Source organism: Pempheris klunzingeri, chromosome 8, assembly GCF_042242105.1.
Source record: "Pempheris klunzingeri isolate RE-2024b chromosome 8, fPemKlu1.hap1, whole genome shotgun sequence".
Classification (NCBI taxonomy): domain Eukaryota; kingdom Metazoa; phylum Chordata; class Actinopteri; order Acropomatiformes; family Pempheridae; genus Pempheris; species Pempheris klunzingeri.
Window position 1 is genome coordinate 1,210,647 of NC_092019.1, and position 17,514 is coordinate 1,228,160.

Sequence of the window (17,514 nt, forward strand, 5' to 3'; positions counted from 1 at the left end):
TCTACTTCCAGATGCTAACTGAAAAAACCAAAACAAGAAATAAATTTACTGGTTAGATGGTAGATAAAGAATGATGGATGATGTTTCTCACCTTCAGTAATGGTCTCGTTTATCACGGTTATCAAGGAATTCTTCGCGAGAGTGACTCTGGGAGAATCAAATGCGTATCCAGGACTGGAAATTGCATCTATTAAAACCCTTGATGCTCCTGCGCCCATCCCTACAACAGTTATCCCTGCTGACTTGATCAGACGAGCCTCCCTAAACACAGGATCGTCTGAGTCTTTTCCACTCACAACGACCAACAGCTGTTCGGAGCCTTGTTGCGCTCGGCCCCCTGCCTCACTGGAGAAAAAGTTATTGTAGGCATACTGCAGAGCACTGCCCAGGTTGGTTGGTTGGTTGGGTTGTGGGCGCAGGCGGAAACGCTTGACGCCGGTTAAGATCTCCTGTTTAGTTTGAAAAGTATTAAGCCTGAATTCAACGCTGGTATCTTTACCAAACTGGGCCAAACCGACACGGTAGGCGGACGCCCCAACATTGATTTGATTGATCAGTTTGACGAGGTCAGACTTAAACAGGGAGAACTGTCCTTGAACTACGCTACTGTCCACCAGGAAGAAAATATCTGCAAACTTGTCCGCCAAGGCTGAAAGAAAACAGAAAGGAAAAATGTACGTACATTTTATTACAGTACAGTAAAGTGATTATCAGGGCCGTATTCTCCAAACAAAGAGGTTGTTGGATGGTTAAAGTGTCTGTACATTTACAATTTCTGTCCAGCCAGCCCTCAGAGTCCTGGCAGATGAATGAATGAACAGATAGCTGGATAGATACATTGATGGATGGATGCACTTCCCAGACTGGGAAACTGTATGACCTAATTTAAATTGTGTAATTCAAGTGACCTTTCACCTCGAAAGAAACACATAAATTCTTGTATTTTCAGGTTTTCATCAAGCACTCACTGTGGGTTTCCTCTGCTCGTTTGCCTTACCCTGCCTCTGATCATCAATGGAGACGCACACTGTTTGCAGCAGACCCTTGGTCAGCATCTGCAGAGCCTGGAAGCTACCGATGGTGAACAGGAAGCGCTCTGGAGGCCGGTTGGCGACGGACTGGAGCTCCTTCAGGTTGACTTCTCCCACCCCGACACCAAACACTATGACTCCCTGCTGCCTCAGGTGCTGCGCGGGTGCTACCACATCATCCGTGGAGTCCCCATCAGTGATGACCACGACGATCTGAGGCACCCGTTGGCTGGCTCGGCTCCCCGCCTCTTTGGTGAAGTACTGCGTCAGGACAAAGTCGATGGCCTTGCCCGTCTCTGTGCCCCCTGTTCGGTAGGGGAAAGTGTCCACCTCAGCCAGCAGGGAGTTCTTGTCCATGTGGTCCTTCAGCAGGAACTCCTTGTGAGGTTCATTGCTGTACTGCGCCAAGCCGATCCGAACTTTGTCAGGGCCGATGTCGAGGGCGTCGATGATGCTGCGGAGAAACTGCCGGACCTCCTGAAAGTTATCAGAGCCGATGCTGGAGGAGCCATCGACCAGGAAGACGATGTCGGCCACGGTGGCGTTTTCACACACTGGACAGGGGATGAAAAAGGACGCCATTACATGAGCCAACAAAGGTATTCTGGGAAAATCTCAGAGTCGCTCCAATTCCATCAGTTGTGGCGTACACCATTAATATCTAAAATCCTAAACATGTTTTCTACTCTGTCCTCATTTATAAACGAGAGGTTTACATGGTAAAAACTTCACTTTAAAATGGATCTTGTCAGTGTAGCTTATTGTTCAAACCTCATCAACACCAAGCATTTACTGTACCTGTCATTTCAAAAACTAAACCTGTTCAGACACCTACCTGTTGCCTCGGCAGCGGCGCCATAGGAACACGCTGCTACGATGAAGCTCAACAGAAGACTTGCTCTTCCCTTCATGCTGGGACGGCTCGTCAGTCTCTCTCTTCCTACAACGAGGCCACAACAGGAGTTAGTTTGGACTTCATTCTGTTCTTAATTCATGCTGAAGAAGATACTAAAAATGAGGATAACTTCTTTTTGGAAATTTTTTTTTTTTTTTTTTTTTTTTTTAGAAACTGGAAAGTCATGGTGCCTGAACAGGATGCCATGACCTCTGCTCAATTTGCACAGTTTCACAGGTTTTGTGTTGCTATGGCAACAGCTTCACATCTCAGTGACCAAGGATGGACTGGGATAATAGTGCAGGCAGGATATCTAACATCAGGCCAATCTCCACATTACCTGCATCCTAAACAGACCATAATCTACTTTAGGGTTTTTGTTGAAATATTTTGCTTGTTTACTGCTCGTGCCAGGAACATATTTTTAATTATAATTAAGAAAAAACATCAAATTGTTAAAAACTACCAAGTGTCAAGAGTTAGGCCCTATGTTTGCATCAAACATTTCCTCACAGCTCTGACTGGACATGTGTTTCTCATGGGCTGGTTACTCTGGGTAACTGGAGACACTTCCACATCCCAGGCCGGAGCCCTTTATTTTCCAGATTATTTCCATGCGTAAACATCTCCTTCTTTCCTACACAGCACGATGGATAGAAAACGTTGTAAACACAGCATCAGCCGGGGAACGGTAGCTGTGATATGCCGCGCTGAGGACGGCCCTGCTGGTGTGTGTTTCTGATACCGACCACACCCTGAAGACTTCTGCAATCTTACAGCAGCACGCTCCTCCTGATCTTCTCTCCTTTTACTGCACTCCATCCAATGTGTAGCCTAGATTCATGTGACCAAAAGCGTGTGATGGCAGACTGAGATCAGACCATCAGCTCTGAGGGATTGCATTATTTAGCATTTCTAAGTCTGGCCTGACACTCCGGCCAATCAGCTCAACAGGCCGCCGGAAATTCTCCCGGCATTGCCGATGGCCAGTCCGTCCCCGTCTGTCACATTAATAACAGACATTTTTTAATTTCCTTTGGAAGCATTGGGCTTTTTCTTTAAAATCTTGAATGAGAAACAGACGCTCATTCAACATTCACTTGGCTCCAGTCTAACATCCAACATTCAAGTTACACAAAGCAGAGCTGCCTGCTTTTTTTAATTAAAATGCTATTGTGCTTATTCATGACATGATTCATTCTGTTAACAAATCTGTCACACAGGAATTAAAAGCCAAATTTTGGGCAAAACTTTGGACTAACAGGCTTCAGCACGCCTCTGTCCAGTATCATATCTTTGCTACAGTTAAAGCTGCATCGAGCTAAACTAACTAACTAAAGTGTTTTCATTCACTTTCTGCATTTTGCTTTGGATGTCTGGACCAGCTGAACTGGAACGAAGCTGCTCCCATCACACTTAAAGGACCAATGTCTTTAAGTGTCTTAATGCTTTCTGACTGTGTCTGCAGCTTTCAGCCTATTAGTTCCTACTGAAGACAGAAGTCTTTAAAAGCACCTTTAAAACCCCCAAATAAGTCTCCCCTTACATTAATAGCACCTGACAGAGGTTTCTCCTCAGTACATCTGATCTGCGGACCCAAAGGTGCGTCAGCCAAGTCAAGTTTAGCCCCTTTAATTTTCCAGAAGGAACTCAAAAAAAAGACAACTTACAGATCTGCTGCTGCATCTGCTCCCTCTGCAGCCAAACACGGGAGTCCCACGGTCGTGAAGGGAGCTGCAGGCTTGTTTAAGGAGGAGGATGAAGAGGAGGGGGAGGAAGGGTAGGACCCAACCGTCAGACTCCCCCTCCTCCAGCTGCCACCACATTCAGCAGGTAGATGAACTCTTTCACTCGTTTACTTTTTTGTGTTTGAGAGTCCGTTATTTGAATGATAATAATATTATCTATTCAAAAGGTTTGTTTTAGCGACGTTTAACGAATCCCATTTCACATGGGCCCACTGTCTGTGGTTAGCTCAGGTGTGTGTGGTTAGCTCAGGTGTGTGTGGTTAGCTCAGGTGTGTGTGGTTAGTTCAGGTGTGTGTGGTTAGCTCAGGTGTGTGTGGTTAGTTCAGGTGTCTGTGGTTAGTTCAGGTGTGTGTGGTTAGCTCAGGTGTGTGTGGTTAGTTCAGGTGTGTGTGGTTAGTTCAGGTGTGTGTGGTTAGCTCAGGTGTGTGTGGTTAGCTCAGGTGTGTGTGGTTAGTTCAGGTGTGTGTGGTTAGTTCAGGTGTGTGTGGTTAGTTCAGGTGTGTGTGGTTAGCTCAGGTGTGTGTGGTTAGTTCAGGTGTGTGTGGTTAGTTCAGGTGTGTGTGGTTAGTTCAGGTGTGTGTGGTTAGTTCAGGTGTGTGTGGTTAGTTCAGGTGTGTGTGGTTAGCTCAGGTGTGTGGGGTTAGTTCAGGTGTGTGGGGTTAGTTCAGGTGTGTGTGGTTAGCTCAGGTGTGTGTGGTTAGTTCAGGTGTGTGGGGTTAGCTCAGGTGTGTGTGGTTAGCTCAGGGGTGTGTGGTTAGTTCAGGTGTGTGTGGTTAGTTCAGGTGTGTGTGGTTAGCTCAGGTGTCTGTGATAACAGTGGGACAGTCCAGCGTCTGTGGTTAGCTCAGGTGTCTGTGATAACAGTGGGACAGTCCAGTGTCTGTGGTTAGTTCAGGTGTCTGTGATAACAGTGGGACAGTCCAGTGTCTGTGGTTAGTTCAGGTGTCTGTGATAACAGTGGGACAGTCCAGTGTCTGTGGTTAGTTCAGGTGTCTGTGATAACAGTGGGACAGTCCAGTGTCTGTGGTTAGCTCAGGTGTCTGTGATAACAGTGGGACAGTCCAGTGTCTGTGGTTAGTTCAGGTGTCTGTGATAACAGTGGGACAGTCCAGTGTCTGTGGTTAGTTCAGGTGTCTGTGATAACAGTGGGACAGTCCAGCGTCTGTGGTTAGTTCAGGTGTCTGTGATAACAGTGGGACAGTCCAGCGTCTGTGGTTAGTTCAGGTGTCTGTGATAACAGTGGGACAGTCCAGCGTCTGTGGTTAGTTCAGGTGTCTGTGATAACAGTGGGACAGTCCAGCGTCTGTGGTTAGCTCAGGTGTCTGCGATAACAGTGGGACAGTCCAGTGTCTGTGGTTAGTTCAGGTGTCTGCGATAACAGTGGGACAGTCCAATGTCTGTGGTTAGTTCAGGTGTCTGTGATAACAGTGGGACAGTCCAGTGTCTGTGGTTAGTTCAGGTGTCTGTGATAACAGTGGGACAGTCCAGTGTCTGTGGTTAGTTCAGGTGTCTGTGATAACAGTGGGACAGTCCAGCGTCTGTGGTTAGTTCAGGTGTCTGTGATAACAGTGGGACAGTCCAGCGTCTGTGGTTAGTTCAGGTGTCTGTGATAACAGTGGGACAGTCCAGCGTCTGTGGTTAGTTCAGGTGTCTGTGATAACAGTGGGACAGTCCAGCGTCTGTGGTTAGTTCAGGTGTCTGTGATAACAGTGGGACAGTCCAGCGTCTGTGGTTAGTTCAGATGTCTGTGATAACAGTGGGACAGTCCAGCGTCTGTGGTTAGTTCAGGTGTCTGTGATAACAGTGGGACAGTCCAGCGTCTGTGGTTAGTTCAGGTGTCTGTGATAACAGTGGGACAGTCCAGCGTCTGTGGTTAGTTCAGATGTCTGTGATAACAGTGGGACAGTCCAGCGTCTGTGGTTAGTTCAGGTGTCTGTGATAACAGTGGGACAGTCCAGCGTCTGTGGTTAGTTCAGATGTCTGTGATAACAGTGGGACAGTCCAGCGTCTGTGGTTAGTTCAGGTGTCTGTGATAACAGTGGGACAGTCCAGTGTCTGTGATTAGTTAGGTCAGATGACAACACACAGATTGAACCAAGTTTTTAAATGTTTTCGGTGTAGAAGCGGAGGACGCTGCCTGGTCTGTACCCGCCTGTTAGCCAGCTGCTTTAAACCCCCCCACTGTGTGTGTGTGTGTGTGTGTGTGAGATCTACATCTGGGCCAGAGTGCGAGAACATTCTCTCATTCTGAGGTTTCAGACGAATGTTCCCAGTTCTTGACATTACACCATTAATCTTAATTTCCCGCTCTGTTTGTGGCAGGGCTTCATTCAGTTAAGTTGAAGAGGTAAATGTTCTTTTGTGTTTTGGTGACACAGTTAAACATGTGGCGGACAGTAAAGTTGTGTTTCATCATAATCTTCTCTCAGCCTGGAATTAAACAGATGGACGCCTCCAGCTTCACCCCAGTCAGCTCTTGACTGAAACCATCACTGTGTCCGAGTGTCGCCTCACAGAGCTGCAGGCGCTGATGAAGAGTCCAAATCTGGTCCTGGTTTGCCTGAAGCGATCCGTTGTGCGTTTTGATGTGACAGCTGAGAGGAGTGAGAGAGGAGAGGAGAGGATTTAAAGCTCAGAGTGGATCCGAGGATCTGAGACCGGCTGAAGATTCATGTGGTCCAGATTTACAGTGAATTCCAACGCAAATTTTTTATTCCTACATCAATAACAAAAAGCATCTATGATGCTTCTGCCAAGTTTCTCCAGTCAGCAGATGATTTCTCCGCTTTCAAACCACGGTGCCAAGATGAAACTCGAGGCCACAGTGTGATGGCATCATCCCGGCCGTGAGGTGGAGGAGGGTCTACTGCGGTGACGCTGTGTGGATCAGAGCGTACTCACAGTCCACTTGTGGACGTGGCCGCTGTGACGTCACCTGCTGGTTTGTGGCTGCTGGTTCAGTCAGGACCCTCCTCTGATTGGTCAGGTTCAGACAGGACCCTCCTCTGATTGGTCAGGTTCAGACAGGACCCTCCTCTGATTGGTCAGGTTCAGTCAGGACCCTCCTCTGATTGGTCGGGTTCAGTCAGGACCCTCCTCTGATTGGTCAGGTTCAGTCAGGACCCTCCTCTGATTGGTCAGGTTCAGACAGGACCCTCCTCTGATTGGTCAGGTTCAGTCAGGACCCTCCTCTGATTGGTCGGGTTCAGACAGGACCCTCCTCTGATTGGTCGGGTTCAGTCAGGACCCTCCTCTGATTGGTCGGGTTCAGACAGGACCCTCCTCTGATTGGTCGGGTTCAGTCAGGACCCTCCTCTGATTGGTCGGGTTCAGTCAGGACCCTCCTCTGATTGGTCGGGTTCAGACAGGACCCTCCTCTGATTGGTCGGGTTCAGTCAGGACCCTCCTCTGATTGGTCGGGTTCAGACAGGACCCTCCTCTGATTGGTCGGGTTCAGTCAGGACCCTCCTCTGATTGGTCGGGTTCAGTCAGGACCCTCCTCTGATTGGTCAGGTTCAGTCAGGACCCTCCTCTGATTGGTCAGGTTCAGTCAGGACCCTCCTCTGATTGGTCAGTGACCCTCTTCCTGGTGTATCTTCCTCTAAATGGACCATCACTGACTACATGAACGTCCTGCTGTGCTGAAGAAGACTGTAAACTAGAGACTGAGAGCAGAAACTGTTCACTGAGCTGATAAATCAGGAGAGAAGTCTCCTCATTTCCTCATTGACTTCCATCCAATCAGACTTCTGTCCAATGTCCTAACTGCTTGTCTTGGTTTAACAGTTTCAAGGACAGAAAAAATCCCTCTTCCTCTTGCAGAAACAATTCCTGAACTCATGGCTGTAGTTTCATCCCGTCCAGAACTGGAGCTGTGAACTCATCCCGTCATGCCTTCATCTGCCAAAAGACTGGTGTTCATTAAGAGGCTTGAAGCATGTCGGTGGAGGAGAGGAAAGTTTTCTAATAACGAGGCATCATCTCCCAAAGGATAAAAAGGATTCTGACATTTAAAAAATAAACATTAACATCTTTCAGTAGCATTAAATGATTTAGGATCCTTTCCCTCCCTCTCAAAGGGAAAAAACTATAAAAGTGACCTACCTCCCTCCTGGAAACCTTCGGTCCTCCCATTGGCTCGTGGAGCTGGGACCCCCTACACTTCCATTAGAGCAGAAACAGCTGTAACACAGTGAAACAAACGGTTAGTGAACGCCACACACAGTCAAACTAATCCAAGAAACTATTTTACTGTGATACAGGATTTTTAGGCCTGATGCAACTTTTCCCCTTTAGAAATAAAGTCCTTAAACTTTTGAATTACATTTTATTTTCATTTAGCAATTCAATTACATGTTTACCTTAAACTGTCCCCAAAACAAGTTTGAATACGGTTTCAAAGCCCGAAACACACATACAGGCAGGGAAATACTGAACCACTTCTTTCTTGTTGTTGACCTCGGGGTAATGAAAACTGTGTAAAGAATAAAATACCCAACTTACACATTATAATTGGAGGATTAAAGACTCTCCCCAGGAGCAGGTCCCGTTCACTCAGAGGAGCCTGAATTTGAAGCGTTGATCGGAATCGAGGTAACTGATGGCGGCTAACTGGCACATTCCCACCTCGCTGGTTTGGCACCAGTTAGCTCCCAACACCCACTGTGTCTGGACGTGTGAATGAATTTCAGATAATTCCAATAACACCAACAGTCTAACGTCAGCTGAGCCTCCAAAGGCTGGCAGCTTTCTTTCACCGTGCAAATCTTAATTTAAATTAATAAAAAGGTTTAATGTTGATGTTCTCACGAGTGAAGCTGCTCAAACTGCAAAATAGTTAACTTTTTATAATTAATTAGGACCCTTTCCATACATCTAGAACATAAAGCAGTTAAAACGCAGACTGACTCATCTATGGAGCCTTCAATAAATCGGCATACACCCAGTACAAAAGACAACGCACCACCAGCTGTCCAGCCTCTTAGACGACGGTCAGTATCTACAGTTCTAGCAGTAACAGTTTTCTATCATAGAACTGGACTATTATTACCGACGCTGGTTGAAGTGGAGCTGATCTTTACTACATTATACACTGATGGTATAATAATAATCTATAGCATTGTTTCAGACTATGGTTTATGTATGAAAACCATCATTGCAAAGTAAATATAGTTTTATAACGTCAACATTTCACTGTAGTAATATTGGTCTCTTTGCACACAGACTCCACTGTGAGGACACCCGCAGCACCTCCTTATCACAGGATGTGGCTCCACCTTGTGGCCGGAGGACAGCACTGCTCAGCTCTGCAGCAGGAGAGGCTTTGGTTAGACGTCATCTTAAAATAGACTATTATTTCATTCTACCTGTCAAAAGATTCATGTCATGTGGACTTCACTCTCCAGGAGGTCAACGCCACCCTCCAACAGGCAAATGGTCGTTTGTTTTTCTCAGGTTGTTGCTGTGGGCAGACGGAGATCAACGATCTGAAGGACGGGACACTGACAGACAATGCTGAATCTGAAATACACGTTTTAATCAGAAACTTGTACAAAATATGAAATTATAGCTGATGCTGCAGAGGAACTAAATATTTTTGGCCAGCTGTTCCAAAAACAATCTGGTTAGTGACTTGTGGTAAATTTATCTTCTTTCAACAAAAAAAAAAGAAGCACCTATTTGCATCAAAATCAAAAAAATCTCTTGAAAGAAGTGTTTAGTTCCTGTTGAGCATCGGTCAGGTACTGTAAAAAAACAAAGGAATCATCGTCCAACAGAAAGTTCACGTGCAAAACATCAGTGAAGATGAAGAAAACAAGCTCTGATGGGATTTCAGTAAAATAAGGAACTCTTTTCTGGGAAACCAAAATATGCATGTTGAAGGAAAAACCCTGAAGGCGCCGCGTCATCATGAGTGTTTGATGAGCAGCTGCTGAGGTTTGGAGCAGTTGAAACGTTCCCTGGTGTTTGTGGAACAGACTCTGCTGTAGCTGAAAGCTCCTCAGGACTCTGTGACGCCACCCTGCTGGTTTTCCTTCAACATGGACGCGTCTTCAGAGATTTTCCTGAATCGTGTTTGGTGCTCGGAGGCAGTTCTGGCGACGTCCTGGGACGCCGCCTCCTCCTCATTGACTCTTCCTCTGACAGACGCTCTCACACTCCCTCTGCGTCTTGAAGCGGTTCTCGTTTCCACCGCAGCCGCCGTACCAGAAGCGAGAGCATTTCCCCCACTCGCTGTTAAAGAACCACATGACGGTGTAGTTCTGGCAGCCGCCGGCGTCCTGGCTGAGGAAACAGGCTGAAGACGGGACAGAGAGATTAGCCTGTTACACTCAGCGCACCACCCATCTCATTAACATGACGCTTCGAAGACTCAGTGCGTGATCTTTTTTTTTTTATTATTCTATGAAGCAGAGTGATAATCCATCACTGCCGACAGATAATGCTACTGAACGCTCTCATTTCTCCTTACTTATTGAGTTGGATATCTAGACGTTAGCATGTCTGCAGTCAGTCAGTTTAGCTGCTCCCTGATTGCCTGTGTTGTTGTGTCATGTTCAGTTCAGATTATTGCACCGCCTGCAGCTACACTGGGATTAATAATCTGACCGGTTTTATATAACTGGAGTGACAGTTTGAGCTCAAACCCTCCCCCTGTAGTTTGGAACAATTGAAAAGTCACTCAGATATTAATACATTAGTATGAAAACATTGTTTTTATACACCAAATTTACTTTAAAAACTAATGATGATGAATTTTAAGATGCATCATTTAAGTTACAGTATACATAGTCATATTTCTAATATAGTCGGCTAGAGTGTCAAATCATATTTGTGAACTGTCCTCCGACCAGCAGGGGGCGGTCAAACCTGCATGACGGTCCTGAGGAGAGGGAACCGAATAATCTGTAGAATAAATGGACGCAACAGTTTCAGGCTGCATCCTGCTTTTTGTCGGCCGTCTGATGGAGAACGGCCAAAGTCTCAGTGAGTTCAGAGGGGATCAGAGTAATGAGGACCTGAAGGAGGACACCCACTGTTGGAGATATTTAACATGTTGCACCAAATTGTAAACAGAGACTTTGACTGTCCCCCTGTTGCTATGGTAACTGATTTAATAATATAGCCCGCGCATTAAAAACAGACTTTTTCACTGGAACTTCTCAGTGATCCAGTCCGTTATTATTTGATAATGGACACCCTGCAGCCAATCAGAATCGAGCATTCACCCAGACTGCAGTACACATACATATAAACCATGTGATCATTGTAATGAGACCGTCTGTGCCTTTTGTTAAAACACAGCTGACTAACAATAGATAATACAAAGATTGGGCAATGGCCAATAACAGCTTCTCGGTGACCCTGAGGCAGAACTGGCTGTTGAGAAGAAGCCACGTCATGCTGAGTGTTCCTCACTTCATCTAAATGAGCCTTTTTACCTTTGGGGACGACGCTGCTCGGCTTCTTCTGCTTCTTCTGCTTCAGAGAGATCTTTGGATCTGTGAAGAGACAGTCAGATATATCATGTCATGGTGAAAGCAGGCGCAGTAATTTCCTCAAACAACATGATAGTGCACTTGTTTTGGACTACTTTCAGCAGGGGATGAATGTTTGGGGAAGCAGGACGGTGTGAGTGGGACAGTGTCAGAATAGACTACAGTGTGTGTGTGTGTGTGTGTGTGTTCATGCTGATGATGGAACACGTTGCCACAGCGAGGCTCACTTGTGTTTTTGGACGACATTAGTTCAGTGGCACAAAAGGAAAAACACAAATCAGGCTGTGACGCACAAAAAAACACTCAGTCACAAAATACTTGTTAGTAGATAAAATCACTGATGGTCTGGGTGCTTTCATGGGATTTGATGGCTAGTGAAATATCTTTAGTCCTGCTCTACTAACACTATGCTAACTAGCATTAGCACTGTGCTAACATTACCTTATTGCCTGTAAGTTGAGGTTAAGTTAGCGTTAGCCCAGTCAGCACAGCCTGAGCTCCAACCAGTAACCGGTAGTCACCTACAGAGAACAATGGCCCCATTCCAACCTTTCCTTTATGAGGCTGATATCTATCTACCTATCTATCTATCAGCTGCCTGGATTCTACAGACAATGAGCGCTCCAGCCTCGCTGCCCCGCGTGTTATCGGCTGACAAACACCTGTGCTAGTAAAGTTAGCCTAAAGCTGTTAGTATTAAACTCAAAGTAAACTGGTTTGGCTTCACTAATACAGGGACAATAAACACAGGTGACTAAAGAGCAGCTAACACATGAACATACTGTGTTAGATAGCCTGGAGCCATGAAACCCTCAGTCAGGATCGTATTCAGGAAATGGCAGGCGAACAAATCAGAAATCGATTATGTGGGATTTAATCCTGGTGCGGCCAATTAGACAGCATTAAGTGTGGACATGGAACAAGGGATTGTGACAAGTGACGATGAGCCACTTTGGAGGACGCAGTCATCATTACTAAACATTATCTCTAACTTTATCAGAACACTTTCCCTTTTTTCTTAAAATATATTCTACATATCTCGAATGGCACAAACTCCCCCCTCTGGCCCCAAACAAAACCTGAAACGTGCTTCCAGTGTGTGTCCAAAGTGCTGTGAGGGCTACCGTTGAGGGTGACTCCGGCGCGTGAACTCTGGCCGTCCCCTCTGGTCAGAGTGGGGATGACATCCGGCTGTCTACTCCGTGTCTTTCTCCCCGTCAGCTCCAGAAACTTCTCCTCCACTTCATCCGCGACCATTTCCCACTCCGGCTCTGCAGACCCTTGACTGGACACACAGCAGCCAAAGTTCACCAATTTGTGAAGAAGAGGACACGTAAAAATCTGTCTTTCTGACCGTACGAAGGCATCTGACAAATTTGTTTCGTTACTTACAACTAAGACACTTTTTTGATACACAGGTAAAAACAGGTATATCATCAGAAAGCAATGTGCTGGTTAAAATGATGATGGACGTCTTTGTAGAAATGCCTTCCAAAGCCGTCTCTAAACTGTATGCATGTCTACAGAACTGTAATGGTAATACCTCACTGGTTATAAAATCTAAATGGGAAGCTGAACTACAGACTGAAATTTCAGAGGATGATTGGCATTTATTATGGAAAACACAACACAGCTCTACGAGCTCCAAACGCTGGAGAAAGTTTGGCTGGAAAAACCTGACACGTTTCTTTGTGCCACAAATTAAAAACAAACAGACTGGACTACAACAAAAATGCTGGAGAAAATGTGGAAACAATAATACCAATCACAGTCACATTTTCTGGTCATGCGCCAAACTACAATCTTTCTGGGAGGACAGTATTGGAATTGTGGAGAACATCTTAAACTATAAGGTTCCCAAGGACCCACGGGTTCTGTATCTGGGATGGATCCCAGAAGGAATTATTATGAAAGAAAACAGGTACCTCTTCAACATAATGATTGTTGCCTATAAGAAGGCCATTACTAGGAACTGGATGAAAAGTGATGCTCCAAAAACAGGGCACTGGACGGACATTATGGAGGAGATCCATGCAGTGGAGAAAATGACTTTTCATCTGCGAATCAAAGCAGGTGACTTTGCACAAAAATGGAGGAAATGGACATTATTCAAAGACAAAGAAAATGCTCACTCAACTGACTGATAATGTGTATGCCCCCGTATGTAGAATTATATTTTTATTTTGTTTTTTCTCTGTTCCTGCTGTCTGTATACAAACAAAATTAAATAAATAGTATAAAAAAAAATTTTTAAAAAAAAGTCAAAAGCAACTGAGCCAAATATCCTTTAGGAGTTGGTGGAGACCAAAAACAGAGCTGAAAGAGGGTCAACATGGTACTTCAATTTAACGGGTAGACAGAAACACGATTTCAATGAGATGTTCATGCTGCTGTGTGTCTGCTGGATGTGGAACAAGCAGATGTTTCGCACATGTCACATGACATCTACACCAAGTGTCAACCACACGGCAGAAAACAAAGAAACCTCGTAGACAAATTCATAAAAACATCTCAATGACAAGATGCCAATTCACACACGACTAATTTGATCACATGACCTGTGTTTGCTGAAAATGTTTGAATGAAAGTTTATTTCTCAAATGTGTCTTGTGCATCATATTCCAACTTGTTCATCTGATTTTACTTTGATTTACTCTATAAGTAAATCAATTTGCAGAAACTCAGATTTTACAGACAAGTTTTTAAAGAAGCATAATTTTCTTTTAAAGATCAAGACACAAGCTGATTAACACATAAATCCAAATACAGAAATACTAACAGAATATAATTTGAGCTGTTTCATCTGCATATTTTATCTCTTAACTTTAGAGTTTGTAGCTTTTGTAAAGATGGCAGTTAAAGGGAACATAAGTGAACAGCTAAACTAAGAAAATGTGAAAACATCTTGGCAGCTAGGATTTGGGCTGGAGGAATTTTGTACACTTGTCCTCATTATTTCTAAGACACATCCTGTAAGAAATTATCTTTTCAACCAGTTCAAGATGTTGTTCAACCCCCCAATCTCCACGTGAACGATCTTCATCACTGCCGTTATTTCCCCAACTGCTCTAAGCTGATTTTGTAAAGCAGGATCAGTTGAGGAATCACAGAGCAGAATTGCATAATAACAGAACAGCTGATACTGTACTTGGAATGCAGACATTTGGCTTGAAGTCGTATTGAAGCCACCTACAGACCAATTATGAGCCAAAAATGTGTAAATGCTCCATTTGTGGTGACAGATGGTTTGTTAATATCTTTAGCAGGTGTGTGTTACCCGTTCAGGATCTGTGCTTCATCTTGGTCTGTCAGCTGGTCACATGTCCGTTTTAATGAAGGAGGAGGATACGAGTTCAGTCCCTCTGGAATAAACACAGGACAGATACAATCATGACTGGAGTTTAGAGACGTTTTTAAAGTTGCCCATGAATTTGAACTGAGTGATATCTGGAGATGTAAAACAAGAAGAACGCTGAAGCGAACTGTTAATCTACTTCAACCTAAAGGCTGCTCTTACTGCTGAGGGCGCTGAGGAAGACCCTGAAGAAGCGCTGGGTGTAGCCCTGCTCGTCGGCCTTCAGTCTGCTGACGTGGATCAGGTGCTGCTGTACAGGCGGACTGGCCAGCTCCTCCACCTCCGTCCGGTTGTAGCGATCGCCGACCGTCACCACGAACAACGCCACCCCCTCGCACTTGGCCTTCTGGGAGATGTAGCGCAGCCTGGCTCTGTCCTCGTAGGCCGTCCGGGTGCCCACCACGGCCAGCACCGCCCTCCTCCTGCGGGGCTGGCCGGCCTTCAGGAGCACCTCCCTCAGGGCGAAGTCCAGCGAGTGTCCCAGCGCCGAGGAGCCGCCCCGCTGCCGCATGTTGTGGATCTGCCTCTTCATCAGCTCTGCGGTCTGGTAGGCCTGCAGGCCAAACTCAGCCTCGGTGACCTTGGTGCCGCTCTGCTGGACTACGGCCACCCGGGCCGGGCTGCCGGCCCCGCGGGGCTGCGGGCTCACGGCCAGCTGCTCCACCACGGAGCTCAGCAGCTGTTGGACGCCGGCGAACTCGTCAGCCGGCACCTCCCTGGAGCCGTCCGCCACCATGACCAGGTCCACATTGACTTCCTGAGGCTTTGGGACGTCCTGGATGAAGGCGCACTCCTCTGAACGCCTACAAGGGTCTGAAGAAACAACAGAATAAAGAGGCCAACTAGCCTGAAGCGTACGGTATAGTTTATTACAACTATGTGGAGCTTCTGATCCAACACAGTGAGTCAGAAAACCTGGTTGAAGCCTCGTCCATCTCTCTGGTGGAGTTAACAAGCTGAGAATCACTCTGACATACAGAAGGGCTCTGGATGTGGTTGGGCTGCACTAGTGGACAATCAAACCAGACTTCTAGCATGCAAGGGGGCAAGAGGTTGGGATTAAGCCCAGGTTATGTCTGAAAGAAAATAGTCCATAATCTGTCTACATCTTCTGTCAAAAGTCTGAATCACCACACTCTGCAAAACCAAGCCAGAAATCTGCATGCTTGTTAAGATTGTTAGTTTTGGAAAGTTGTAAGAAACTGTCAGATCACGCTCCTCCAATTCTGAGTTTGATCAATCTGTTAGTGCAGCCTACCATAACAGATGGCGCAGTTCTTGACCTTCCTCAGGTCAGCAGCCACGTCCCTCCCCAGCACGGTGAAGATGGCGTTTCTTGTGTCGTCAACCTGAGATAAAAACAGCGGCACCGTTTAATTATTACATTTCTTCAGGGGCTGAGAATAGCGTTGGTTGAAGAACTGAAACAGCAACATCTAGTTTGGCTTTAATTCCCCTGAGAGAACAAAACTGAATCCCAGCATCTGATCTCTGCTGATGAACCAAACCCACCTCCAGTGCTCGTTCAACAGCCGGAGCGTTACGTAGGGAGATGACCGCCGGGACGATGTTGAGGGCCCGGTACTCCATCATGGCGGGTACAATGTCAGAACTGTCCTGTGACGGCCCGTTGGAGAAAAAGACAGCAACTTTCCTCATCCTGAGTCCTGCACGAACATGTTTGAAGGTGTTCTGACCCACAAAGCGCATAGCGGCCCCCAGGTGGCGTCGGTTGGACGTCTTCTCCAGGGCGATGTTCCTCACGGACTCGATCAGCTGTGCCTTGCGGTGGTAGTCCTGGAAGCGGATCAGGGACTTGGTATAGGCGCTGTATCCCACCACGGCGACGCGAGCGCCCGTCGGACAGTTGCTCTCAGCGATGGAGACGTCCTCCAGCAGGGAGAGGAGGGCGGAGCGCTGCCTCTCGAAGGCTGCAGGGGTCACGTCCTCAGACATGTCCAGACCGAACACCAGCTCAGTGGGGTAGGCCGGGCAACTCGACGGACCTGGAGGAGGTCATGTTGAGAAAAGTGGACAATAAAGACTCAAAACGGCCAAACTGGAAACTGGAAAGGTGTGTTCAGACTTAGTACATCAGCAAGTTCAGAGGTTCAACAGTTGTAGTTAAACGTAAGAGGAAAGATGGAAACTAAAGCCAACAGATGCACCAATCAAGGTCCCAGAAAGACCCGAACACTTTCTAGGACGTCTGTGGTGACGTAGCCTTTGAAACAGAAACTATGGAGGAACATTATTAAAGCAGGGTTAACACAGTGGTTTCCAGGCTGGATACCAGGTATCAGCTTTTCATTGCCATTTTTAGTGACCTTACATCTATACTTGTGTATGCTGCACATGTATGGATGTAATTTTCCATACAGACGTCAGGATACTTTGTCTCTGAAAACTTCTAATTTCCCTTTTTGTTTTTCATTTAGCTTCATTTGAATCAATTTACTCATTTGTGATGTTGACAGTTAAGCCAAACATTTCTCCATCATCTCAAACAGATGCCTGCGCCAGCAATATTTAGACATCACTAATGCAACAAATTACAGTTTATCATTTTATTAGTTTATTTCAGGGTGCACGTTTTGCAGTTTGTCCCAATTTTTTTAGTGATGGCAACCAAACGCTTCTGAAAATGGTTGCCAATGGCAACCTGACAACCAATACTGTCCTGTAACACCAGCTGAAATTAAGTATAAATGTTTCCAAGAAGTTTTAGAGGGCAACTAAAGTCTGCTTAAAATGCTCAGGTGGTCTCTTCGGCTCACAGACAGGAAGAAAACGGCTCCACCAAATAAAACACAGAAGATCATCCAGAAAACACAGTAACGTGGTGTTGTGGCCTTAATCTAATCCCTGATCAGTTAAACCAGTGAATAATGTCTGGGTGAAAGCAGCGTGTTTGTTTGGCTGTAGCTAGAAGGTGACGGATACGGTTGGAGACGAGAGGGTGTAGTTTGCTTCACCCCAAACTAAA

At 46.0% G+C, this 17,514-nt stretch overlaps 2 protein-coding genes across 2 annotated transcripts in view; both read right to left on the minus strand.

Moving 5' to 3' along the window:
* The window catches only part of LOC139204780 (collagen alpha-6(VI) chain-like), a 28,272-nt gene extending 26,659 nt beyond the window's left edge, over positions 1-1,613 (minus strand). The window contains exons 1-2 of the mRNA XM_070834777.1: positions 998-1,613; positions 92-649 (exon numbers count right to left, since the gene is read on the minus strand). Coding sequence (XP_070690878.1) covers positions 92-649; positions 998-1,613 — 1,174 coding nt within the window. The remainder of the gene's footprint in view (positions 1-91; positions 650-997) is intronic.
* An 8,186-nt stretch (positions 1,614-9,799) lies between these two features.
* LOC139204781 (collagen alpha-6(VI) chain-like) overlaps positions 9,800-17,514 on the minus strand; it is a 29,233-nt gene continuing 21,518 nt past the window's right edge. Inside the window, exons 32-38 of the mRNA XM_070834778.1 lie at positions 16,041-16,534; positions 15,787-15,877; positions 14,691-15,341; positions 14,451-14,535; positions 12,298-12,458; positions 11,117-11,176; positions 9,800-9,972 (exon numbers count right to left, since the gene is read on the minus strand). Coding sequence (XP_070690879.1) covers positions 9,800-9,972; positions 11,117-11,176; positions 12,298-12,458; positions 14,451-14,535; positions 14,691-15,341; positions 15,787-15,877; positions 16,041-16,534 — 1,715 coding nt within the window. The remainder of the gene's footprint in view (positions 9,973-11,116; positions 11,177-12,297; positions 12,459-14,450; positions 14,536-14,690; positions 15,342-15,786; positions 15,878-16,040; positions 16,535-17,514) is intronic.